Source organism: Anguilla anguilla, chromosome 7 (assembly GCF_013347855.1).
Source record: "Anguilla anguilla isolate fAngAng1 chromosome 7, fAngAng1.pri, whole genome shotgun sequence".
Classification (NCBI taxonomy): domain Eukaryota; kingdom Metazoa; phylum Chordata; class Actinopteri; order Anguilliformes; family Anguillidae; genus Anguilla; species Anguilla anguilla.
Genome location: NC_049207.1, coordinates 14939469 through 14963952, shown reverse-complemented (window position 1 = coordinate 14963952; position 24484 = coordinate 14939469). Strand labels below are relative to the sequence as shown.

The window sequence follows — 24484 nt, the reverse complement described above, 5'->3', positions numbered from 1 at the left end:
TTGCTAACATAAGCACTTTTCCAACATGGAACAACAGTGGCTGTAATAGGACCTGAAGCCTTGAGGCCACATGAGCATTTCCTTTGCTACTGCTACATTGCAGTGTTACTCCACGTCAGCCAGTAAGGCCTGTGATTTTGCAAGGTTGCAGTTGCTTTGACTGTTTCAGGCAGCAATGGTGGCATTGCTCTTCTGTTATACTTTCCCAAATAATGTAAATAGAGAATAGAAGCCAGGGTGCTCCTCTATACCAATGCAGTGTGCATTCTGACCTTGCACTGCATTGGTGAACAGAGCATTCAGTATTTCAGCAAACATCTACCCTGCAATACAAGAGCTGTATTCTGCTGCTATTGCTAATAGACAATGACACAGTGTCGTTATCTCTGAGAAACTGGACTGATACACCTGCACAAAAAAACATGCATGCATGTAAATGCACACACACACACACACACACACACGCACACACACGCACGCACACACACGCACACTCTTGCACGCACTGACAGATGAAGAAGCGGCGGTCTTTACTGTCATATCATGTTTCCAGTTTCTGGAGGGGTTATTACTGTATGTGGAACAATCAAGAGGAAGACAAGTGAAACTCATGTGGCGTTTCTCACAGATGCAATCATCGGTACAGCTTCAGACTTTAAAGGAGTCTGGTTAGTTGTTCCACGCATATAAGATCCAAATATCCAAGCACAGGTCCTGTTAGTAAATATTGTTTTAGCGTACAGAAGAACCTAAAGCAGGACTTCCCCCTAAGCTTGCTTGCACTTTGCTATGTTGAACTTCTGTGTTTTAGCAACAAACCCCATGTCCCCTAACTATATGGGAATATAAAAGGCTGGAGATGAAGGTGTGTGCGTGAGCAGTCATCTGACACGGGCATTTGCTGATAAAGCTCTGCCTGTTTGCGGGGTTCCATTTTGCCTGACTGCTATCAGAGAAGGAGGTGCCATCCCTTAGGGTATGGAGCCTGCGTGTGTTCCCTCACACTTATCTCCTGGTTCCCAAGGACAGGCCACAAGGCTGCTTTTCCAAGCCAAATTATGACTCTCAGCTAGCCCAAAGGCACTCAGTCACTCCCAGTTTAAATATTTTAGACCTGCCCCAGTTTTAGGCACTGCCCTTGTTTTGTAAGAAAAGAATTTGCCTTTGGACAAAGAAATTCTTTCTTATAACTTAAATATGACATTTGTTCTGTTTTGTGATAGTGTATAATGTATTGATCCTTTTGCATGTAGGAAACAACGTACACATAGCCAGAGGAATCAGGACAGACAGTCTTCAGAACAGTATTTTTCAGCTTCTCACAAGCTGAAACACTATGCATCGAGGCACTCAGTGTTTCATAAAGTGGTGCAATATTGTTTTTGCAATGTTCTCAAAGGTCACATTATTTAATATGCAGCTAAGAGCTTTCTCAAATGGAAATATTTATGTTGTGGGTAAATCAGGCATAGGCCTGGAGATCATTATACAAAGAGGACTCACTCCAGTTCATTAAAAGTCCTGTTGAGGGACACACACCCAATTAGTACATTTGTCTACAAAACAAGGTGGCCGCAAAAGAAGAACAGTTCATTTTGGTAGAACCTTCTTTGATTGTGTGGTCTCTGTGCTAGGCAGTGTAGTGACCTCTGGTGGAAAAAATATGTAATTATTCATTGTTGCATGATTAGAAGTGTGGATGGTTATTAGGAAGCGAGTAGTAATGAAGCAGGAACTGCAGCTGTCCCAAAACAAGGTATGAATCCCGCATAGCTCCAATGAATATTAATGTCTAAAATATAGCTATGGTTCTATTAAGAAAATAAATAAATAAATAAATAAATAAATAAATAAATAAATAACAAATTATCTAGCTGTTTGTCATAAGCCAGTAAATTTTGACAAAAATATACCCCATTGTTTTTGTTTCCTATTTAGGTTTCCTATTCCTGTTCCTGCATGTATATTCTAGAGTTTTGATGCAGTATTATCAAAGTATCATTATAATTTTTTTTTTTTAATTCAGATTCCCATTTTGCCAACGTGTCTGTTGAGCACATGCTCATGCAAATTACACATTCACCTCCATATATTACTACATAGTGCTTAAAAAGTGTTTTCTTGTAGATTACTGAAGAGTTCAACTGATCAAAAGATTTAAGTTGTTAAAATTGTGAAAATAATCTCCAAGGATGCCTACTCCACTGTGCTAAAAGGGAAGACTTAATTCAATAAAATAATCTGGAATATTTGGACCCTGAAAAGGCATTTGCAAATGTCCTGACAAGGTCAGAATGTTTGTATGTATTGTACGTGTCTAAAGGCTTAGAAAAATGGGTCACTCAGGTAACAACAAAATGAATAGACACCTCACAAGGAATTTTGTGTGGCTTCGTACGAATGAATCTAGCATAGTAGCCTTCTCAAATGCAGGTCACGTACCTTACGCTGTTTAATAATGGATGGCCGGGGTATGTGTGGGTAACTACTGCCCAGGTCAGGACACCCGTCCTCGAAGTCATCTTCGCAGTGGCACCCGATGGAAATTTGTGAAGGGTGGTCTCCGTTGGAATACCCTCCCAGATGGCCGTTAGAGTTGGCGCCGTTAAGAACCCTTTTGGCTCGTTCCGGGTTGCAGTTTCCTGCGTGCTGGTCCTTTGATGCGGGGATGCCCTTCGGCCCTGGTTGCACAGTGACTGCCGCCACCGCTGAAGCATCCTCATCTGACCCGTCCTCCGACGTTGGCGACGAGGCTGAGTCGGCGACATCTGTGGGACTCCCAAAACAGTGCTGCAGGGCAGCACACGGAAACCCGTGCATGCTAAAGTCCAGAGCCGCAGGGATATGGTGCTGTCACGGGTAAAACTAAGCAGTAGATAGATTGCTTAAATACTCGCTCGGTGTGAGACTGGAAATTATTAGGCTATGTTTTTTATTGTAGCCTAGCCTTCATTTTTTAATTCGCGAAACATCCACAGTTAAGATTCCAAACAATTTTCTTATCTGTCTGACCAGCGCCAAATGCAACCAGGCAAGGCAAAGCAACAGTTTAACATAATTCCATTCTTGTCTGCTGAACTTCTGGATGCGTCAGTCATTTACGCAGTAGACCAAGTCCTTCTAGTTGGAAAAGGCTTCTTCTCCCAACTGAATGTTTCTGGCAAGATCAGAGCTACCGCGCCGCTTCGGGGTTTCCAATTACCTGCACAGGTCCCTCACGGCAAGGGATCTGCCATATAGTTCAGATGCTGGTGACTGAATATGAAAGCCCGGGGGCCTCAGGTTACCAGCAGCAGTGTAAAGGATAGGCCACGTACTGAAGCTGATTAGAAAGCATGTGGGTCCTGCCGTGGCATCACTGGCAAGAATGAAAAACAAAATAACAGAGCCGATTGTTCTCCAGTTACTCATTTTTAAATATTCATATCCCAAAATAGAGGGGGCATAATTAACAGCCGACCATTCAGTCTGTCCTGACACACCCAGTCATTTCAGAGAAGCTCATTCATATTTCATTAAGCATCTGATTATAACTTAAGACATGCACACATGAGGACATCCTGGTTCCTTATTTTGAGGGCCCATATATACATTAACTTTAGGAACTTGTGAAACCTATAATCTTGATTCATAAACTGAACAGAAGTGGATAATTAATACTCTTTAATGCTTTAAAGTCAAATTAGTTGACACCTTTTGTTATTTTTCCGAAGACCCCTTCTAAAAAGCTCTAATGGAGATAGATGGCACGGTGGTTTCTGGAAATCCAAGGTAATGGGTTATGTTTGACATTCAAAATTGGCCTGTTGAATGGATTGATCACATATATTTATTGAACAAAGCCTCACTGATGAAATATTGATGTCCTTTTTTGTTTGAGAATGTAAACAGTTCTAGTTTCCATATAGTTCACAGAATTCTTTGAGGCACCTTATGCATGTACTTTTCATGGAATGGCAAAGATGGAAGAACACAATGCATGACTGAATTGCTTCTATAGTGTTTCCTGAGTTATGTCTGAGTTAATACTGGGTGACATTTCACTCAAAGTGTACAATGTGCATTCCTAAAGTCTTCACGATATAATGCCTTAATAAATGCCACAATGTGTATAGTGTTTTATATTGCTATGTCATTCTTTATAAGCACTTTACGGTTGTATTTACTTATTTTTACTTTTTAGAGCATCAACATGTACCATTTCTTATGAGCAAACCTGTGGGCATAAACAGTTACTCATCAGCATTTTTAGCTACTTCTAAATGGAAAAATATCTATAGTATTCATGGAGAGAGAGTAGTTTTCTTCACTCTCTCTCTACAAGAATAGTATAGATCCCCAAGGTGTTGGTATACAACTTATGCAATACTGTGATATATGCAATATCCACACAGATCTCCACAGCAAGACTAACAAATGGTTTAGAGTAAATTTGATCATTGTGAACAGAAGTACATATTACAAAAGTATTGAATGATCATAAAAACTGATAATTCATTGATAAACCCTTCTTCAGATTTGACCCTGAGATACTAGGTGATCTTATTAACATACTTAGGATATTAAATATGTCGGTGTTTCTGCTGTAGGTTAACAGAAGGTATGAGTGGCATGTTAAATGCTCTATTTATAATAAAATTATCAGTTAATTTATATGTTTGTGCACTGCATGGGTAGCATGAATGTCCATCTTTTGTAAAAATGTAAATGCTAATATAATAATTAATTTCATATCAGCAGGCTTATTTGTGTAAAAACATTTTAGGTAGCACAGATGAACTCGTCTCACAAGTCTGCTTGTTCACGTCCATGGCTTTTTGTGTGCTTTGGCGCCACCGCCTGGATGAGGTTCACAAAGTCCGTTTTCTCAAAGCAGGCTCTGCACACCTCCCCCCATGAGTTAAGGATGTTCTTCAGCTCTGTCACCCTCAGTTTGAACAGGGCCTCCGTGCTGAAGTCTATCGTCTGCTTCTCTGCAAAAAACAATCCCCATAAGCCATGAGTCAGATGAACAAAGAGAGGGAGGTGAACATCATTTCAAGCCAATGTTACACAAAAAAGCCACCGTCTTAAATCTGGAATCAATGTAAAAGGGACAAAGAGACACACAATAATTCAATAAAATTTTCTTAAAGCCCTATCTCCACCCATTTCTTCTTAGCCCTAGAACTACAAACCTCACCCCACTGTAAACTGGTGTGGGTTGGCCAGCTTGAGGCACAGGCAGCACCAAGACAGTGTCTGAACCTTACCATAGGTCAGCTCACAGATCTGGCTGTCCTTCTTCTGAAGTCTCTCGCAGATCTTCCCCACGGGCACGTGGGAACTCATAGGGCGGGCCACTTCCCCAGTGATCTTTGTTGCCGCGTCCCTGGTGGCACCCAAATAGTAACACTGAGAGAAAATGGACAGATATAGAGTGGGGATAAGGAAGACAATCCCAGCACAGACCAACAACTTATGCCTGCCAAAACTATGACACATTATTATTTCAGAAAATGTTATCAAATAGTCACTCATTTTGCTAATTTCATTTTTTTGGCTTTATTTAACAAATCTCACTGTGATTAAAAATACTATAAAAATGGGTGACAGACCCATTTGCAAACTTGGGTTGGGTTGAAACTTCTGAATTATAAAGACAGAGCTCCACAGTCAATCTGCAGCCAGCAGGTCTACAGTCATGCAGAGTGTTTACTCAGCAGCAGATGTGTGAATAAGTGTGCTGCTGAGCATGGTTTACACCCACCAATCTGCCCTCTTTGCCCTTTGCTTCCTCACATGCCCTCTGTAGACCCATCTCCACACTGGCAGGGGTCAGTTCCTCATGACTAGTCTTCAGGCCCTGGTATAGCCTCTCCAGAAACCCAACACACACTAGGGGAGGAACGGTTACTATCATTCCATGTTTTCTTTTGAAATACTTTCCAAGCAATGTCTGTAAAACAGTTAATGAAGGCAAATGCAGTTAATACTGAGATTTGTTGAGTGAGATTAGACAATAAATGTGTCCAGTGCTTTTTTAAAATGTACTTTATGGATCTTTGTTTTAATAGTGTGAGGAGATGGGTTGTTTCATAACCATGTACACATTTCAGAAAAATGCAAATTGACCTTAAAAGTTGCATAAAAGAGTACAAGCAAAGTAAACCGCATAACAGGAACATTTATTTGGAACATTTGACCAGTATGATAAATGTGAGGAAAAAATTATATTCTTCTTTTTAATTGAAGTCCATGAAAATTGAAAACTACAATATTTAGATTAACAAAATACTGAAATATTTGTCTCCAACTTCCCAAAAACTGACAAGCTGAATATGCAGCCTATGTCCTCATGTGAAAAGGAATACATTGTTTAATTTGTGCACGCTCTTAACTTTGTGACGTTTTCAGTGCACATATGAATGCGTAATTACGTTTATGAGAGTTTCTTTCATATGTAAGCAAGCAAACAAAAGTTATTTATAATAACGTTAGCAATGCGAAACACAAGATATAATTATAACTGAGATATAATTGTGAGAACAAAAGCACGGCCAGCAAATCAGATTTATAGAACTTGGTATCATTCGTATCTTAAATATTTTCAGCTCCACAAAATGTTCTGACATTGTTCACGAACGTAAGAGACCTCTGTGGGCCACGCTTCCAAATCTCCATGCACATGCCAATCTTACTGTCAATACAGTATTATCCAAATTTAAACAGCATTCTCCAGACTAAGCAAGCAGCTATTTTTACACGCAATCTTAGACCAGCACAGCAATTCGGGTAATCTCACCTTCACAATCACCCGCTTTGGCAATGTCAAGAACAACACACACAAATACAAAAACAGCAAGAACGTTTGGATGTGGCATTGCTAATATCTGTAATGACGTTCATCCGTACTAAAATAACGTTTTAACAGTGTTAACTTTGAAACCGCAACTTGAAGGGGCAGGGATAGGTGGTCGATTCTGACGTTTTATTGGTTAAAGCTATATCGGTCATCTATTGGTTGTTTTGTTGAATGCGTCATTGGATTTATGCTTTATTGGACGTTTTTTATCGACATTTCTTATTTGTCCAACGCTCCATCTGTCTTTAAATAAACGTGTTTGCTATTGGTTAAGAAGCAGGACCTGTTTTTTATTGGCAGGCAGTTCACTACGACCGGTTTCCATACATTTGGTTCAGGACAAGCATGGCTGCCATAGGAGTACACTTTGGATACACATGTGCCTGTGTGGCGATTTTCAAGGTACTTTCCCCGTATTGTGGATATGAATATTGCCTAGTTAGCTTGGAGATTGTAAACGGTTGCTGGCTATGTACAGTGCTTTCATGCAGGGACGACTTGGAAGCTTTAATCTAGACAATACAGGTATGCTCATGCTTATAGCTACCAAGCTAACCTAGCTAGCTAGCTGGCTGGCTAACTGGAAAGGTCCAATGTATAACGAGGAGCGCGCCAGAGGTTGTTTCAGTACTGTATCCTCATTTTGGCCAGACTAATGCTAGCTACACTAATAGATAATTATTTGTAAAGAAATGTAAAGTAAACTATGACTTTCTTCCTTTAGGATGGGAGAGCTGATGTTGTCGCAAATGATGCTGGGGACCGAGTCACGCCGGTAGTTGTCGCATACAGAGACAAGGAACAGGTAATTATCGTAGCTAGCGATAAAACTCATGATCGTCTTGTGTACCACCAACAGTCGAACAATTGTGTCAGTTATTCTACTTGTCTTTTAGATTGTTGGAATAGCAGCGAAGCAGGGTCGAATAAGGAATGCAGCCAACACCGTGGTCAAAGTGAAACAGATTCTTGGAAGAAGGTGAATAAGTTATACTGACGTTGATTTTGTGTGTGTATGGATTAGAGAAATGTAGCTAATTCCCGTTGTGTCACTACATGTCTTTCGGCCTGTATGTTGGCGACTGCCTCATGAACAAATTAAGTAACTTAGTCTGTGTAACCTGTTATTTCGCTCGGTGATAACGAATAAATCTGTTGTGCTTGCTCATATTTTCCTCCAATTAGTTTTGATGACCCAGAAGCACAGAAACACATAGCTGAAAGCAAATGCACGGTAAGTGGGCCTGTCATACTCAAGACTGTAAAGTCGTAAACGAGTTTTAGAAATTATCAGAGGGTGAAATTTTTAATGAACACTTCTTGTGTATTTTTTAACAAGGTTATCAACAAAGACAACAAGCCAAAGTATGAAATCGACACTGGAGAAGTGACCAAAATCATCTCGCCTGATGAAGTGGCAAAATTAGTCTTTCATAAAATTAAAGGTAAGCCTGCGTGCAAACGGTTTAGAAATTGTATTTGCATGTTCTGTCCTTGTGGTTTTACAAACCAAATACAGTGGCGCTATACAATTCTCTGGCTAATTGCTTAGTGTTTTGTGAACAGTAGTCAACTGATAATTTGTAAATGACAGATGATTGCAAAATCATTTGTACCCAATTATCGGCATGTATTATCTGTTTCCCGCACTTCTGGTCTCTTGTTATTTGCAGAAACTGCTCAGTCAGCTTTGGGCTCAGACATTACAGATGCTGTCATCACTGTGCCTTTTGAATTTGGAGAGATTCAAAAGAATGCACTGAGGTAAGTTGGAAACAAGTGTGTCTTAACATATCATAAAGGAATGGGAGTAGTGCATAATTTTCAGCTGTATATCATATACAACTGAATAGACTGTTAGAAATGTGAGAGAGACCATCCACTTTTCTCAGGCAAGCAGCTGAAGGAGCTGGTTTCAACGTGCTGAGATTGATTCACGAGCCATCAGCTGCCCTGCTAGCCTATGGCATTGGCCAGGACACACCCACTGGAAAGAGGTAAGAGTTGCCGTGAACCTTTTACCTCATATCCCGGTGCATGTAGTCTCTATCTGCAGATTCTATAACAATGCGTCACAGGTGGTCTCCACTTGCACCAAGTCACATATCCAGTGATTGACTGTCAGTGGTAGAGCATACTTGATAACTTGACATGAATGTGGGTAACATCCATTTTTGGCTAACATAACAGAAGATGTTCACATTTAACAGTTTCTTGATTTTCTAGTCACTGTCACTGTCGATAGCTGGTATTGGGTCACTGGACTGCTAATCGTTCATTACTAAATTTATCAGTGGCCAATGAATGTATGTCTGACACTCAGTGACCACACCTACTTTGTCCTCCACAGTCATGTGTTAGTGTACAAGCTTGGGGGAACATCTCTCACAGTGACAGTAATGGAGGTTAACAGTGGGCTGTATCGAGTCTTGGCCACGCACACTGATCACAGCACTGGGGGAGAGAGCTTCACTCATGCACTGGCTCAGCATCTTGCATCTGAGTTTAAAAGGTGAGCAAGAAATGTGTGCATGAAGATATATGTATTCCACATACCTGTATAGAAAGAAAGGGTTAGATAAAAAATGTCACAGATAAGTGGGTGTTTTGGCTCAGTATAGTGAAGAGTTTGTACCCTAGTAATTACATAATTTTATTTTTCCACTTGTACAATGTTTTGTTCAGACAACACTTCTGATTGTAGATCCAGTGATTTTTGCATGCCATATTAATCCAGTGTTGACTTCTGTGACTGTAGGTCCTATAAGCATGATGTCACAGGAAACCCCAGAGCCATGATGAAATTGATGAACAGTGCAGATGTTGCCAAACACACGCTGTCCACTCTGGGCAGTTCTAACTGCTTTGTGGACTCGCTTTATGAGGGGATGGACTTTGACTGCAGTGTGTCCAGGTGGGTTAGTTAGGGTTTGAAAGATGTATTTTTTATATGGAGGATGCAGTGGCTTTGCTCAGCAGTATTTTGAACAATTAATGGACCTGCGTTGTTTTGTTTGTCTCCATTTCAGGGCAAGGTTTGAACTTCTGTGCGCTTCTCTCTTTAATAAGAGCATACAGCCGATCAAAACGCTCCTGGAACAGGTCGGCCTTTCAAGCAGTGATATCAGTAAGGTAAGGTGAAACTGATTCGGAGGGTCACGATTGCTAAAGGTGCAGTGTAAAATGATGGCAATGGGGATACATAACTCTAATCTAATGTCTTTCAAGGTGTGCTGAGTTTACAAGGGGACAGTGTAGTTCACCTCTACCAACACCAATGTGCATTACTCACCAGTGATGAATGGCAGCCATTTTCATAATAATGCACTTCAGCTGAGCACAGTGTTGTATGTATTGTTCATGAATACGTCCGTCACCCTTGATAGGTGGTGCTATGTGGAGGCTCTGCCCGGATCCCCAAGCTGCAGCAGATGATCCAGGATCTCTTCCCCGATGTGGAGCTCCTCAGCTCCATCACTCCTGATGAGGTCATCCCTGTGGGCGCGGCCATCGAAGCGGGGATCCTGTTGGGCAGGGACAGCTCCTCCCTCGACGAGGATTCCATCACCGTGGACTGCTGTGCCAGGGATATCCTGGTGAAGGTGAGTGAAGAGATGGCCCCACCCATACGGTCATGTTATATATACCAACAAAGAGTGTACCTGAAGTAGATTAATGAAGGGAACTCTCAAAAAAAAAAAAAAACATTGATACTGTGCAGTTTTTATGGGTTCTTCTGTTATTGGTTCTGGTCTCCTCTACTAAATTCCTGGAAAGGAAATTTTGTTTATCCATCATGTACCTCTTTTGAATTGCATAAGGTGACAAAAAATTTTAAAGTTGTATTGTGCAGTGTGAGTAACTTATCTTTCAGCTGTTGGGAGCTGCTAGCTTGGTCAGACAGGAGTGGGGGCACAGATATGGCCACAGCAGGATCAGCTCCAGCTTGTCTCGCTTTTACTAATCGGATTAAGCTTCAATGGCCTCTGATCCCTTTGAATTTTGAGCTGCATTATTTCACTCTGACCTATAGGAAGCGGATGACTCTGGAGCTGACATGTATACAGTGCTGTTCCCGTCTGGAACCCCTCTCCCAGCCCGGCGGCAGCACACCCTGCAGGGCCCAGGAAGCCTGTCCTCCATCTGCCTGGAGCTGTACCAGTCACAGGGCCTCAACCTCACCCCCCAGGAGAAACTGGCACAGGTACAGCTCAAATACGGAGCTCCCGTCCACGATGAAAGCCATACTTTTTACATTCATATACAGAATTGGGGAACCACCAGTATTACCTTTTCATATTCAGTTTTTAATGAGTTTGATCGGGGAAATGCTGCACTGGGTTCTGTTCCATCTCACAGTCATCTTTGTTTTGTAGATTGTCCTCAATAACCTTGAACCAAAAGAAGAGAACCATGACATTGTTACAGTTGTTACAATGAAAAGGTAGCACATTTTGTTTCTTCCTATTTCTTCCTAATTATTGACATCTGGCATGCAACTATGGTTGTAACAAATGGCTTTTACTTCTATTATAGATTAACCGAGATGAATTTGTGGTGGTTTGTTTTATACAGGGATGGATCCTTACATGTCACTTGTACGGAACAAGGAAGTGGCAAGTCTGAAGCAGTCACTGTAGCAGTTGCATCTTGAACCGTGACTGGATTAATAGGGACATTTCACTGACTCAAGCTACTCCTAGCCTGCAAGCATGTTTTGTATGTTCATTTGAGTAATACATATTCCCAAAAACAAAATTCAACATTAAATTGTCTTTTGTAATATTTAGGTGTTTAATAACAAGGTTGGGATTGTACTCTGATTTACTCAGTTCCAGATGTCAACATTGAAATTGGCATTCAAAATTAAATATTTAAACACATGAATGAATGTAATGAGCATTTGTGCTTTTGAATTTTTTACCATAATTGACTAATTATACTGGGTCATTCCATATCAGATTAATCACCAGTTGATCTCACCTTGTTCTGATTGTAGCAAGTCATTGATGTTTGCTCGAGATAAATGATATTTTACATATGTTAGAGCTTATTCTTGTTGACATCTTACGTCTTTTGTGGTGCCTACTATTGGGCGTGCCTCAGTATACAGTGTGTCAAATATGCAATAATAGAGGAAGTCAGGTAGGGGGTACATACTTTACCACAGCACTGTACACTGGAGTACATTAACTTAAACTGGTTAGCCTTCCATATTACTCCCCGTTCATAGATGTGGGATTAGATTTTTACTAATATGACACTGACAAAAACTGTTAATGGCAAGCTCCATCAGGAGCTATTCTTGAACGTTCTTGGCTTGTTCACATTGCTCAACCTGTCCCATTTTATGAAACACCTGTTTAGAAAACTGCTTCATGAAACCACATCCATCATCAGTTCTGTGGCTTTGTGAGTGTTACAAAATGGGGCCAGGACAACCAGCTGCAAACTATTCTACATTTGTTCTGTAGACAACTTTGAAGACATTACCAACTGAAGTTTCAAGCCTGTTCATTTACCTCAGGAATGTGCTTAAGCACTTTTTTATCACCATTCCATGTAAAGCCGTTTTCAAACGTTTTTCAAAATGCAAAGTAGTTTATTATTCTCTATCAGTGTAAATCCTAGCACAAAGAAACATTAGGCTGATTTTACAATTTGAAAAAAAAAAAAAAAACAGGAAAAAATCCATTATTCTATTCACATATATAATCTTGTTCAGTAAAAAATTTTAAATTACTCGCCAACATAAAGCAACGTACATACTAAAGACATGCACCTTAAAGGTCCCACCAAAGTCTTACGGAATTAAATATCTGGTTGAACAATGGAGGTAGATGGGTATAAGGTATCAAATTTCAGGAAAAAGCAAAATTCAGGGAAAGAATATAGTTGGACATAAATCAGCCTGGTAAGGGCCACTGAATTTTTACCAATCCATTTTACTTTCTAACTAAAGCTCCAATTATATGAATACTTAAACCCTTTGAGGAGTGGGTTTTTTGGAATGTTTTTTTTTTTCCCCCAAAAAATTTAAGTCTGTTCTAGAACTCAATTACCCGTAGTGATTGTTACATCAGCATTGAAACGTTCAGTTAATATTTGTGATCTTACACCTTAAAGAGATAAGTGTGTATAAATAAGGCAATTAAATGTTCGAAGCCCCTGTGACTTATGGCTTCTACTTTATAAACCTTGCATCATGTCCTATGGCCAGGGCCTTTGTCCAGTGAGAAACGCCATCACTGTCAACAAAAGTGTCCTTAGAGACTGATGTGCTCTGGTGAGGAAGGACGGATAGACATGGTGGACATGAAGCAGTGTCCTGTCTGCCACATGGTCCATTAAAATCAAATGTCACAAGCATAATTGACCCTTGCACAGTAGGGTGAGTTGTTCAAATTTAGACTGTTCATTGACTACCCCTGTTGAGCACTATGGCTTCTCCTGCAGCCAGTTTCTTATACAAATCTTTCAGGTCCTCTGTCTTTGGGACCTGAGAGTCAGGCGTCGATGATATCTCAAAATCGGAGGACATTTGTGACTCCGACTTCTCGGGGGAAATGGTTTGTGGCGGAAAGTTGTTTCCATCTTCAAGGCTGCCTGCATCTCTGTCCCAGTTGTTATGGTTCCCTTCATGGTTGGCCTTGTGAGGGTCTCTCTGCTGGTTCCTCTGTAGTTCAGCTATCTTTTCCTCCGGAGGGAGTAGGACGGTGTCCACTTGGCTCAGGCCGTCAGTTCCCGGGTCCGAGACATGGGTGGACTGGGAGGAGATGTGGGTGGAGTCGTCGTCCGAGTCACTGAAAAGGTTCGGGGACCAAGGCGACGGCCTCTCTGCCGAAAGAGCCCGACTGTTCTGGCTGCTCTCCAGCTCTGAACCCTCGTCAGTCAGCACAGGGTCAGCGGTGAAGAATGCCTCCCACTTTGGGGGCTCAGATTCGGGACAGGCAACATCCACCATTTTGTGCTGGTCCACACTTCCTTCAGCTGGCTCACTGGGAGGGCTGCAGGCTGGATTTTGGCCACCGCTGGATTTTGTGAGATGGTCAAAGCAAGGCTTCTCTGTGGCAGACTCCCCTTCTTCTTCCTCCTCTTCATCATCATCGTTTGATTCTGTGCAGTCAATGTAGTTCCCATTTTGTTGAACAGTGTGCAACTGAAGACAGAGGTCCTCCTGACAGTTGGGAGGCTCTGTCTTTTCTGGGCTCAAGGGCTTGAGCCTTTTAGGTGGCGGTTTCTTCCTCCTCCAGGGAGTGACCTCTTCCATCTCAAACAGCTCATCCTCACTGTCAGAATCTGAGGAATACCAAGCAAAGTTTATTACATTTCTATTTAAAAGTAGGAACAGCTGAAACCAGAATGAACTCAACCCTGAACAGTCCAATAACAATGTAAAATTAGGTTTATAATGACTTTGTTTGTAGTTATCTTTTTAAAACAGACACAGAGAAACTGCCATTCAATAGGACCGTCATACCTACTGAAGTGTTTTCTACTTTAGCCCTTTTTAGAGTCCCCAATGGTTTGTAGGTGATGGCTCCTCTTCTAGAATGTTCTCTACACAATGGCTTCAATCTGAAAAGACCAACATAAAAATTTCAAAACCAGCTCAGATTCATTTCCACCAGTACATATAATTAATTGTAGTAATATAAGAAACAATGGGCAGTGTACTGACCAAACAAACTGATCATGACATGGAATACTTATAGGGGTGGGCAATATTCCCAAAAATCACATACTTTTTTCAGATGTTTGGGTGATACACATCATAATATTCTGCGTTAATACACCCCGACACCCTACCCCCTACCACATGTGCAAGTCTTCGAGTTTTGTTGTAATGTTTGTAATGTTTTTATGATGTTGCTATGTGCTGAGGTTTTTCTTCGTTTCAATGAAACGAGTGCCCTCTCGTTTCATTGAAAGGACTGTTTTTTTCCTCCTCCTTCCTCCTGTTCTCTCATTTCTCATCTAATAAGTTGGCGCCGCAGATGGCTGCCTCGGTGTGTTGACCAAAACAAATTCCTCGTATGTGTAAACGTACTTGGCAATAAAATACGATTCTGATTATGATTCTGATTAATTTTAAAAAGTCTATGAAACACTGCAGCATGTGATTTCAAAGGTGAAGGTATATACACACTAATATGAACTCTATAAGTGGAACATTTTCAGAAATGTTTGAAAGATGATCTCTAGGATGTGCATTGAGCGGTCTATCGTGGCTGAAACAAACAGTGGCTAAAAATCGTCACATTGCCCACACCCAAAAACTTACATTTCTTTGACATTGTCTAATGTTCTGCCAAGTGGGATAACATTGGGATATATGTTCACAGGGCAGATGTAGGATAGGAAATCTTCAATCTAAAAAAACAAATAAAACAGTGACATGTAAATACATGCAAAGCATACAATGTAACATGGTCAGGTTTTCAATAACAAAAGGGTGTTGAGTACTGTACGGTATTGAGGACATAACTGTCAGTTATAAAACAGATTGTTTCGATCCTGGATGCCGATTGGCTAAGACCACATTATAGAGTGATTATAAAACTGATACAGTATCAGTCAATCAAACAGTGTTTGTAAACAGTATCACTTCACACACAAACCATTACTTACAAATAATATTACAAAATAGATAATATTGCATCATTAATTGTTTTTTTGTAAATTCCTTGTAATGGGTGTTGGCAATGTACATGATTTGACTGAAAGGCTGAACAATGAAACCCTACTCACCTCAGAATAGGATGAATGAAATGAGAAACAGGCTCTGTAGGAACTGGCTCCTGTTCTGGAGAGAATAGAAGGCCAGAGGAATTATCTTTCCACCAATACGGAGAAATGAATTAATTTGTATTTCTTCTCCAACACAATTTCATCAGTTACCCAATTATTGTAACTACAGATACTGCAGGTGGCAGTGAATCCATGCAAGAGAGTATGAGCCCCAACTGAGAAGGCCATTAGCTCATTACTGAATTACATTCCAACAGATAAAATCAGCTAGACTACAGATTAACTCCAGTGAGAAACCTCCCACTGCATTTTATTAGATGTTCTGATCTGCTCTTGTGCTCCAACTACTAGAAGAATGCTCACTTGACGACAACATTGGCCTTCCGTGTTCTCTCGCCAAACCACATGGTGGACGGTTTGATGCTGATGATGTTCAGTGGGGTCCCATTAGGAGCTGTAGACCCGCATGGTAGCCTGCTGCCTCTGAGGAATTCCTCATCCTGGCCAATCACAAGGCAAGATTGAGAGCCAACTGTAAAATGTTTTTGTTACAAACTAAAGAGCTTGATATAATTGCACTGTAAATCCTTCAGGCTTCCAAGGGCAAATGCAATAGATGGAAAAAAACTAATTTATACCTATGGCCTTAGGCTTATTGAACTCTTATGTCCACTAATTGCTTTCAACTTGACATAGTTGGAAACAGTGTGTGAATGCCTGTTATAGCCTATAGTGGTCTTGTATTTATTTGAAACAGTGTGTGAATGCCTTTTATAGCCTATAGTGGTCTTGTATTTATTTGTTTTCATTTTCACTCCTGGCTGCAAAGAGAATTTCCCTTCTTGGGACAATAAAGGTACTGAACTGAACTCATAAAGGCTCATCAAGGTTCATCACTGGTACAACAAATAGTAATAACAATTATGAAGTGTTGCTAGCACAATAATGATATGAATGTAAATTATTTGAATGTAAAAAAAAATATATTTTACATTCAAATAAAAATGTGAATGTAAAATGTGTCTAAAAATATTATACTCTGGTGGATTTTATATTAAATAATTGATATGGTGATGCTCTATAGGAATTCAGTGAAAATATCTGCAAGGATTTTGAAATGTCAGTGGATTTCTTGTTGTGTTGACTAGAATATGGAGGGATAGAAGGGAACTGAAGAGACTGAAGGCTATGCAATGGCAATATATAATCACGCAGCCTGCCAGTCTGATTTGAAGTAATGGATAGTGAAGCTGACAATATTAAGTATAGAGTACCTTGGGATGTCTACAGGCGTGGATCTGCGTCATTCGGTCGGTGGTCAAATGGCATAAGATCTCTGGCATCCTTCTGAACATGTCCATGTTCTTCACATGGATCTGAAAATGCTCAGCAAAAAGAAAACATTGAAATTCCACTGCTAAGTAAGCTTTTAAGCCAGCAAATGTTTTCAGAGCTAATAACGATTACTGGAAATGGGATGCGTGATATCCTACTGCATGCAATACCTGCATTTTTGTCCAAAGCAAAATGCATTTTTTACCCAAAAAGCATTTGCACACTCGCAGTTTCAATACAGGAGCTCGCCTGAAACAGGGTTGAGCTTACCAAATACAGCTGACTGCAAACTCACCTGCCTGCCAAACTCTTCACTGAGGTTAGTGAAGAGATACTCATAGCCATACGCAGCCTTGCAGTTAAACCACACAACATGATACGGGCTTTGGATGATCCAGTCTCTGACCAGCTCCATTATTCCATTCAAACAAGCCTCCTGCAGTGGCACAATATGCGGGAATGTAGTTAACAGCTGGCAGTTTAAAAAATGAAAAGAAGAAGAAAAAAAAAGAAATTTGACAGTGATCATGAGTAGTAGACTCACCCTGCTGGGGATCTGGAAGAAACTGGGATCACAAAATGTAGTATCCACATAAACACTCTGAATGTCTTTCACCCTGGAATTAGTTTACAGAGGGACATCAGTACTACATTTTTTCCAGAGTTATTACATTACATTAAACTGTATGTACATAAGGGTTAAACCAGATTTATTTGGCCACTTTACCTGCCCCCTGAGTGCAAGAATTCCATACGGGCGACTTCGCCTTTTGCCAATCTAAAATCCCCAGTGTACAGCACTGTCCCTTGGTTTCCCTCTATAAGAAACCTGCCACACCAAATAGGGCAGACACATTCAAATTGAGTTGAACAAGCGGCAGCGATAAGTTTGTAGGCAAATTACTTTGCAGTGCTTCACAAAAGTGGGACTGCTTCAAAATTGCGATGGCAATCGTGTACATACATGACTGATCCTGGACAGTGGCCAGCTGGAAGTAGTGTCACTACAATGTCTTCTTTCTAAGACGACAAAAAAACCATCACACAGATGCTACTCATTACTCATTAAATTTGCTTTAATTTAAGAGGATGCTCAGCAGATTACCTCCCCTGTAATTTCATCCACCAGAGAGATCTGAGTCGGATTGTCCACTTCCAGGGCAACCTGTGTGGAATAACCGCACATTGTCAATACAAACACGAAAAACAACTGGTAAATCAAACTGTATCACCAGTACTTGTTACTTACAATATGGTCTTCCCAGAACCCATATTTTGGATTGTTCAGTAAAAGCTCTTTCGTCACAGGTGAGCAGTACAATTTGACTGTTAGGCTAAAAAGATTCAAAACAATAAATTGAAATTATTAGTTAGCAACACAATGCATGCATGTACCAAAATGCAACAACATTGCACAACATCAAGTTAGCTGAAGAATTTCTGGGTGGTCCCTGCTGGTTAAATTCAACTCAATTCCTTACCCAACGTTCATTTTGCTTGATAAACTGTTATCTTAGTTGGCGAGATTATCTACGTTGTTTTATAAATAATTTTCTCACCTGCTTACGTTTTTGGTTTACATTCTGGATAGATGTTACTATAGATATATGTTAATCTAACTGCGTTACCCGTGCACTTCGGACAAGCAAAGCCTCCCTTTCACATTCATGCGCAATTCACACAACTACACAATGTACTACGAGCGATGTCCACTTTTCTTTTGCTTAATTTTTTTTCATTAAAATTCAAACTATAATACTGTGGTTTACGATGGAATTATAGATAGATTCTGGCAGGGCATAATTGCAAAAAGTCTCAAGGCACTAGTCTAAGTAATTCGTCTTCGTTAGATTAGCGCAGTCAACTTTGATTATAGGCATTTGGAGACTGAAGTTACAGCCTCGCCAGATCCCCGCCGTGACAGCTGTCAGTATTTACAAACTTTAAGAAATAGTCCGAGGCATACCTGAATTTTAGTTTCCTTTTGAGTAAAGGTCCTTTTAGTCCTTTCATGTGATCTGTGGGAAATAAAGTACTAGGTTAGCTAGCTATAAACAAAATCACAGCAGTCTTGTGAGCTAGCTTGACTATTTTTACTATAGTAAATTCAACAGAATAGATAATGATATTATCTTGGTGGCAAATTTGCCTTTCAACTTGTACTTGCTTTCTTACGATAGCTACATTGGACAGTTGGCTAGCTAGACTGGTTAGATCGTAGACCTACAACAGTTGTTAGCCACTATCTGGCTACTGTTACCTTTGTGACAGTGAGACAGAAAATAGGCTCTGGCATGTAAATTATCACGGTCAAAACGGTCCAGAGATATGTTGGGATATTCTTTCATGCGACCTCCAAATGAGCTCATTTTCCAAAAAATGATGTGTTGAAAATGCGCAGCCACACACACCTCCCTACGACTAACTTTCTATGATGCTAAATGTAACTTAATGTTACTCATAGATGACAACGATCAGTGCTCGGATTTTGTTCAGCAAAACTACTCATAATCAGCAATTTGAAGCTGGATTTTCATGTTACAAAAAGTAACCACTTGTACTCCGCTGACTAAGTTTGAAAACCGGCACGGTCCGGGCATGACTGTTTATTCCGGAAATGTATGCTAGACGTTGAACAATCGGGAGCTACATCACTTCCCGAACGAAACGTACTCTATGGTATTTAAGGTCGTATGAGGCTGATTGCATCGTTCTGGAGTGGAAAGATCACGCCAAATAAAACCATACTCTGGAACCATGTACTCTGGAAATGAATGTTTTTTTTATGTCAGTAATTTATTATGCATGGGTGGATGAGTTTACAATCTTATTCCTTTAGCTACATCAAACGTTTATACATTGAACAAATATATTAGCTAAACTATTGCGTTTAGAAGACAAGGATAGCCTGTAAAGTGAGTAAAGTATTTCATCTGAATTGCTCTTGCCAAATATGAACGAATAAGAAAGAATAGAATACGGAGAAAGAGTGATAATGTACGTAAAAAGGGTAGCCTGGGACTGATGTTCGGTCATCACCAGACATAGCAAAATGATTTCTGGGCCCCTGACTGCAGGGAGGGGAAGGTGCAGGTACATTCTAAAATGGGTTTCCATTGTTAAGACAGTTGCATAAACAACCTATGATTGTCTTTGTGATGCCTCCTCTTTGTGTGATATCACAAAGGATGATAGATTCCCTCATAACAGTGTTTTACAAGCCAAGCATTTCATTTATTATCTCTTCTAATTAGGAAATATGTCATAAAGAAGGATGTTTTCAACTGGATGTACTGAGGTAATGTACCATGTTATGCTCTACCTGAATTTTGATTGTTCAGCTTTTAAAATCCTTTTAAAATGATTTTAATCTGAAATAATAGCTAAAGACTTTAATTAGAAAAATAAATTATTATTCATTGTAATGACATGGTAAATAGTGCTATATTAATCCTGGCCCCTTTTTATTTAGCACAAAAAGTATGATACATATTATACATTTACACATTTTCAGTAAAGTCATTGAGCTTGTATGTGTGTAAAATTGTGAGTTTTTGACTCAGGTTATGTCTGATAACTTGGCCCTCTGTAGCAACATTGTCCAAACTGGTCCAATGGGCCAGTGGGAGCACCACACATGTCGCCACAGCAGTTCCCATTATCGCCAGGATGCAACTGCTTCTTGTCATCTGGATACAACGGTGGCCTCTTCATCCCTCCAGGATATGATGGCAACCCACCAGCATTCCACATGGTAGAGCTCACAGATATTTTTCATGCAGTGTACTATGTTCATTGTAAAAAGAAAAAAGAAGCAAACACACAAAAAAGCAAAAGATATATAAGGTAATGGATGACAGACAGGGCAGGGCACATCTTTGTGTTTGGGGAAGAGCTGTGTATCTTTATCAGACAAGGGAGTGGTTCTTTATTGCTGCAATTCTGCCCATTGTAACAGTCATTTTAGAGAACACCTATTTAAGTGAGTTGGTCATTAAATTAATATGTATGAGAATTTTTCTATGGTCACTGACGCTTACTGTAGTGGGCTCATGAGTAGAACGCACTGATGGCCAAGAGCTTTTACTCTGTTCTGTCACTACAGTCTCTTAAGCTAGTATCAGGAGGCATCACCATTAAAGATAAATCAAAAATTGTGTGTATATGAAAGGGTGAGTGATTTAACAAGCTGTTCATCTGACATGTCTCTTCCTGTTCATCCCATTTCAGTCATGTCCCCCAAGGTGGCCCTGTGCGCTGGGTGGCTCTCCCTGCCCCATGGAGCAATTCTACATGGAGCCCTTCTTTGGGCCAGGCTGTACGTGCTTCTTCCCTCATGAATGCAACAGCAACATCTTCATCCCTCCTGGGTACAACAGCAGTCCAACGCCATTCCACATGGTAATGCTCCATTAAAATGGCAAGCATTGTTGGGCTGAATGGTCTGTTCTCATCATTATGTAATGTATTTGTATACAGTTGCATCTTCAACGCACATTCAGTACATGTGTAGTAAAGTGCACACACACACTTGCAAATAGCATATACACATAACTGTGTATCTGTCAGATATCTAGTTTTTAGATTATCATCTTTGAGAAGCAGGCAATATAATTGATCTGGCAAACTTGCTCATAGTCCACACAGTGTCACTTGTGATTGAATAGCTTGCTGTTTTGACTATCTCTCTCTATCCCTGATCTTCCCTCTACAAACATCAAATGAAACATCCTTGAATCAATTAGAGTCACACTGAGCCTTCCTTCAACAGGCATAAAAAGGTGTCATGTATTTAATGGTATCTTTGCTCTCTGCTCATACAGCAGCACCACTGGAATCACTTTTCTACAGACCAGTACAACCTGGCACCTAGCAGTATACTTGACCACAGTCCTGCTGATCTTGAAACCAACACAACTGAAGATAGTCTCAGCAATAACAACATAGAGACAGGTGAATTAATGTGGGTGGCACAGGGGCAATTTCAATGAAAAAAAAAAAACTCAATACCAGTGGGTTCCTGGTATCCTGGATGTATCACTGCTGTTTGAATTTAAACTTGATGTAGAGGTTATATAATTGTTGTATGTCTGTGTCCTCAGACACTCATGTGCATTGTTCTTGAGCTGGTATAGACTTACTATGAGAGAACATGAATGATGCCCAGTGAATTTTTGTTGGTAATGCCCCTACCCCCCCTCCCCTCCAAACACATGTACTCACAGAGAAGTGTGAACCCGGGCTTGCCCCTGCACACTGCCAGGTCATGCCCACCTCAAGGGAGAAGCAGCTGGACAACATTGTGGAAAATATGCATGTTGATAATATGACGGTCAGTGGGAGGGGGCTGATATCCAGACAGCTTTTAAAATTAGTTTAATTTAAGCAATAGCCTGGTGGCAATGAGCACATATTGTCCCATTATAGTAAATTAATACATTGTTAACCTTTTCCTCTACCATTGAAAGCAATTGTCAGAAATAACAATGGACCTGATATTTAAGCCTGATACCAGGCACATGAAAATTGTAAGCAAAACTTTTAAGGCACCGTAATACCAGATCCAACTAGATGTTATGGACCTGATAGAATATGATATGTCTTTGTGGTCTGCAGAAACCAGACCTTGTTCCTGGAAAATTTCCAGAGAAGTCCAGCGAGACACCAGTGTCCTCCAAGGAGTCCATTCAGCAACATAATGGAGAACTCATAATCTGGGAGACAGAAATGCCACAGGTGATATTACCTTTCACTTTTAAAGCCTCCACTAATGGCCATGTATCAGACACTTGATAAAGTTTCCTAAGTTTGAGTGAGTGTGGTAAGAATGAGAAAGGCAGCTATAAAATTGGTAAGGCACAGATTTAAATGTTGGTTATTGTCAAACAATATGATTGCAATATATAATTTCATACCTTAACCAAACCAGCTTTATTTTTATATTTTTTAAATATTTACATAAAAATTAATAATTACTGATTTTCTTTAATCATATCTTCTGTTCAATAGCATCTGACTGAGGCATTTATTGGTGAAGAAGGGCACTATTTGAAGTTTGTGAGGCAGAGTTGTGGTGGACTAGTCTACATGTCCACACATCCTCGTACCCAGGACTATATGGTCTGTAACATAATGGGTAAGTCTTCTTTATTTGCGCCCCATGACAGCGATTGATCTCAGGTGACCGACGTAGTGGATTTATGTTGGTTTTTTCATTGTATTTTTGTATTCTACTCTTCAGGTACAAAGCACCAAGTGTATAAGGCACTGGACTTGATCAGAAAAAAGATAAAATGTCAGGGCCTGAAAAACATCTACTCCCCACCTACTGTGACCTTTGGGGGATATATGAATGAGGCTGAAACCCCCAAGAAAGATCAGAATGGACATAGTATCACAGGCGAAGCCTGTGTGAGTCATGAGGGCCCTGAGAGTCACAAAGCTGTCCTACGCAGTGCCTGAGAGCTAGGAGATCTTCCATCAGGGGTCACAAGAAGCTTCTCAGGGTTGTGATGTGAAAGACATTGTACTCTGTTCACTGCATTGTATTGATGTCTAGTTGCCCTGTACATACAATTTAATATCCATTATTTTTTAATGTGATCTAATATTAAATATATATATATATATATATATATATATATACTGTACTGAAGGTTTCCTTGATTAATAAATTAAAAACTGGTATTATAATTTATATATTGAATAGAATGTGCTAAGCTGAATCTGACGATTGGTTGAGACAAATTTTGTTCAAGAATGGACCGTATTATCCCAAATTGAAATCACTGCCTGGTTCATTAGACTTAACTGTCAAATCTATGTTTAGCAAAATATTATTATTATTTATTTATTTTCTTTAATGAAGGACTTGTTGGAAACATGCCTTTAAAAAAGGATATGGAATATTTTACCACACATAGCATCATTCATGAACTATGAGAGGCTGTTTTGTTAAACTGAATCAAAAAGGACATGTCATTTAGAGCATGTGTCATATCAAAAATAGAAGTATCTATTTTAAATAGATCCTATTTTGAATTAGAACTATGGAATCCTAACAAAATCACTAAATGTAAAGTGATTTACATAGTGCACTAGAACTGTCACATGCCTGCAAAAATTGTACTACCTAATTATTAATGTCGAACTGTGTCTTGAAACATTCAAACTACACATTTTCCTAAGCTAAATTAGATAATCAAATCAAAAGTGCTTTTTTGTGATATTGTTTGTTGCTACCCGGCTACCTTTTCATTTAATGGTAATGTACTGCAAAATACTCTCCATTTCTGAAAGAACAGACTATATTAGCTATGAAACAGGAACTCAAGTTCTAAAATGACAACGTGAGGGTAATTTTTTTCAAACTTTCGTACACGCATCATGTACTATTCAGCCACACGTTGTATTGGCTAATTTAATTCTCAAGTGACCCTGTCTACTTGAGAGTTACGCTACATTGCTGAATTAGAATTTAGCTAATATGGCTATTGTATTCAAATAAATGTAGATAACCTAGGTGGCGAATATACCACATCCCATCATTAACCT

The 24484-nt window shown here is 39.9% G+C and overlaps 4 protein-coding genes across 6 annotated transcripts; 2 read left to right on the top strand and 2 right to left on the bottom strand.

Moving 5' to 3' along the window:
- Positions 1-3648: 3648 nt before the first annotated feature.
- cdnf (cerebral dopamine neurotrophic factor) lies at positions 3649-6955 on the bottom strand. 2 transcript variants are annotated; one of them, XM_035427240.1, is made up of 4 exons: positions 6785-6955; positions 5750-5877; positions 5253-5394; positions 3649-4973 (listed from the first exon to the last, which is right to left on the bottom strand). In XM_035427240.1, the coding sequence occupies exons 1-4, from the start codon at positions 6861-6863 to the stop codon at positions 4786-4788; spliced, it is 537 nt and encodes a 178-aa protein (XP_035283131.1). In that variant the 5' UTR covers positions 6864-6955; the 3' UTR covers positions 3649-4785. The 2 variants fall into 2 exon arrangements, with proteins under 2 accessions (XP_035283131.1, XP_035283132.1); XM_035427241.1 differs by having other exon boundaries at positions 5750-5938; positions 6785-6883.
- Positions 6956-7126: 171 nt separating this feature from the next.
- Positions 7127-11740, top strand: hspa14 (heat shock protein 14). Its single transcript, XM_035427239.1, has 14 exons — positions 7127-7246; positions 7569-7649; positions 7741-7823; positions 8030-8078; positions 8184-8289; positions 8518-8608; positions 8737-8841; positions 9195-9356; positions 9603-9758; positions 9874-9976; positions 10231-10446; positions 10878-11048; positions 11221-11288; positions 11420-11740. The coding sequence occupies exons 1-14, from the start codon at positions 7190-7192 to the stop codon at positions 11496-11498; spliced, it is 1527 nt and encodes a 508-aa protein (XP_035283130.1). The 5' UTR covers positions 7127-7189; the 3' UTR covers positions 11499-11740.
- Positions 11741-12545: 805 nt separating this feature from the next.
- Positions 12546-19571, bottom strand: dclre1c (DNA cross-link repair 1C, PSO2 homolog (S. cerevisiae)). Its single transcript, XM_035427238.1, has 14 exons — positions 19191-19571; positions 18897-18948; positions 18180-18264; positions 18036-18095; positions 17895-17950; positions 17658-17759; positions 17475-17547; positions 17226-17366; positions 16870-16971; positions 15959-16095; positions 15596-15650; positions 15129-15217; positions 14325-14422; positions 12546-14143 (listed from the first exon to the last, which is right to left on the bottom strand). Exons 1-14 carry the CDS (start codon positions 19297-19299, stop codon positions 13260-13262), a joined length of 2043 nt encoding a protein of 680 aa, XP_035283129.1. The 5' UTR covers positions 19300-19571; the 3' UTR covers positions 12546-13259.
- An 86-nt stretch (positions 19572-19657) lies between these two features.
- LOC118232375 lies at positions 19658-23529 on the top strand. Of its 2 annotated transcripts, XM_035427310.1 has the most exons (9): positions 19658-19845; positions 20185-20228; positions 20523-20684; positions 21161-21331; positions 21754-21883; positions 22156-22262; positions 22547-22666; positions 22940-23066; positions 23172-23529. In XM_035427310.1, exons 2-9 carry the CDS (start codon positions 20205-20207, stop codon positions 23390-23392), a joined length of 1062 nt encoding a protein of 353 aa, XP_035283201.1. In that variant the 5' UTR covers positions 19658-19845; positions 20185-20204; the 3' UTR covers positions 23393-23529. The 2 variants fall into 2 exon arrangements, 1 of the variants encoding a protein (XP_035283201.1); XR_004766264.1 differs by lacking the exon at positions 22156-22262.
- Positions 23530-24484: the final 955 nt, after the last annotated feature.

Bases quoted from the DNA above. Each gene is read 5' to 3' on its own strand.
- LOC118232375 (XM_035427310.1), top strand. From the start codon at position 20,205: ATGTTTTCAACTGGATGTACTGAG. The intron at 22,263-22,546 runs GTCAGTGGGAGG...TGTGGTCTGCAG, and splicing joins TGCATGTTGATAATATGACG to AAACCAGACCTTGTTCCTGG. The intron at 22,667-22,939 runs GTGATATTACCT...TCTGTTCAATAG, and splicing joins GGGAGACAGAAATGCCACAG to CATCTGACTGAGGCATTTAT.
- dclre1c (XM_035427238.1), bottom strand. From the start codon at position 19,299: ATGAGCTCATTTGGAGGTCGCATGAAAGAATATCCCAACATATCTCTG. The intron at 17,951-18,035 runs GTAATCTGCTGA...TTGTCGTCTTAG, and splicing joins TGGATGAAATTACAGGGGAG to AAAGAAGACATTGTAGTGAC. The intron at 16,972-17,225 runs GTGAGTTTGCAG...GAGCATTTTCAG, and splicing joins GTGAAGAGTTTGGCAGGCAG to ATCCATGTGAAGAACATGGA.
- cdnf (XM_035427240.1), bottom strand. From the start codon at position 6,863: ATGCCACATCCAAACGTTCTTGCTGTTTTTGTATTTGTGTGTGTTGTT. The intron at 5,878-6,784 runs GTGAGATTACCC...TTCCTCCCCTAG, and splicing joins CAAAGCGGGTGATTGTGAAG to TGTGTGTTGGGTTTCTGGAG. The intron at 4,974-5,252 runs GTAAGGTTCAGA...TGTTTTTTGCAG, and splicing joins GATCTGTGAGCTGACCTATG to AGAAGCAGACGATAGACTTC.
- hspa14 (XM_035427239.1), top strand. From the start codon at position 7,190: ATGGCTGCCATAGGAGTACACTTTGGATACACATGTGCCTGTGTGGCG. The intron at 7,247-7,568 runs GTACTTTCCCCG...TTCTTCCTTTAG, and splicing joins CCTGTGTGGCGATTTTCAAG to GATGGGAGAGCTGATGTTGT. The intron at 9,357-9,602 runs GTGAGCAAGAAA...CTGTGACTGTAG, and splicing joins CTTGCATCTGAGTTTAAAAG to GTCCTATAAGCATGATGTCA.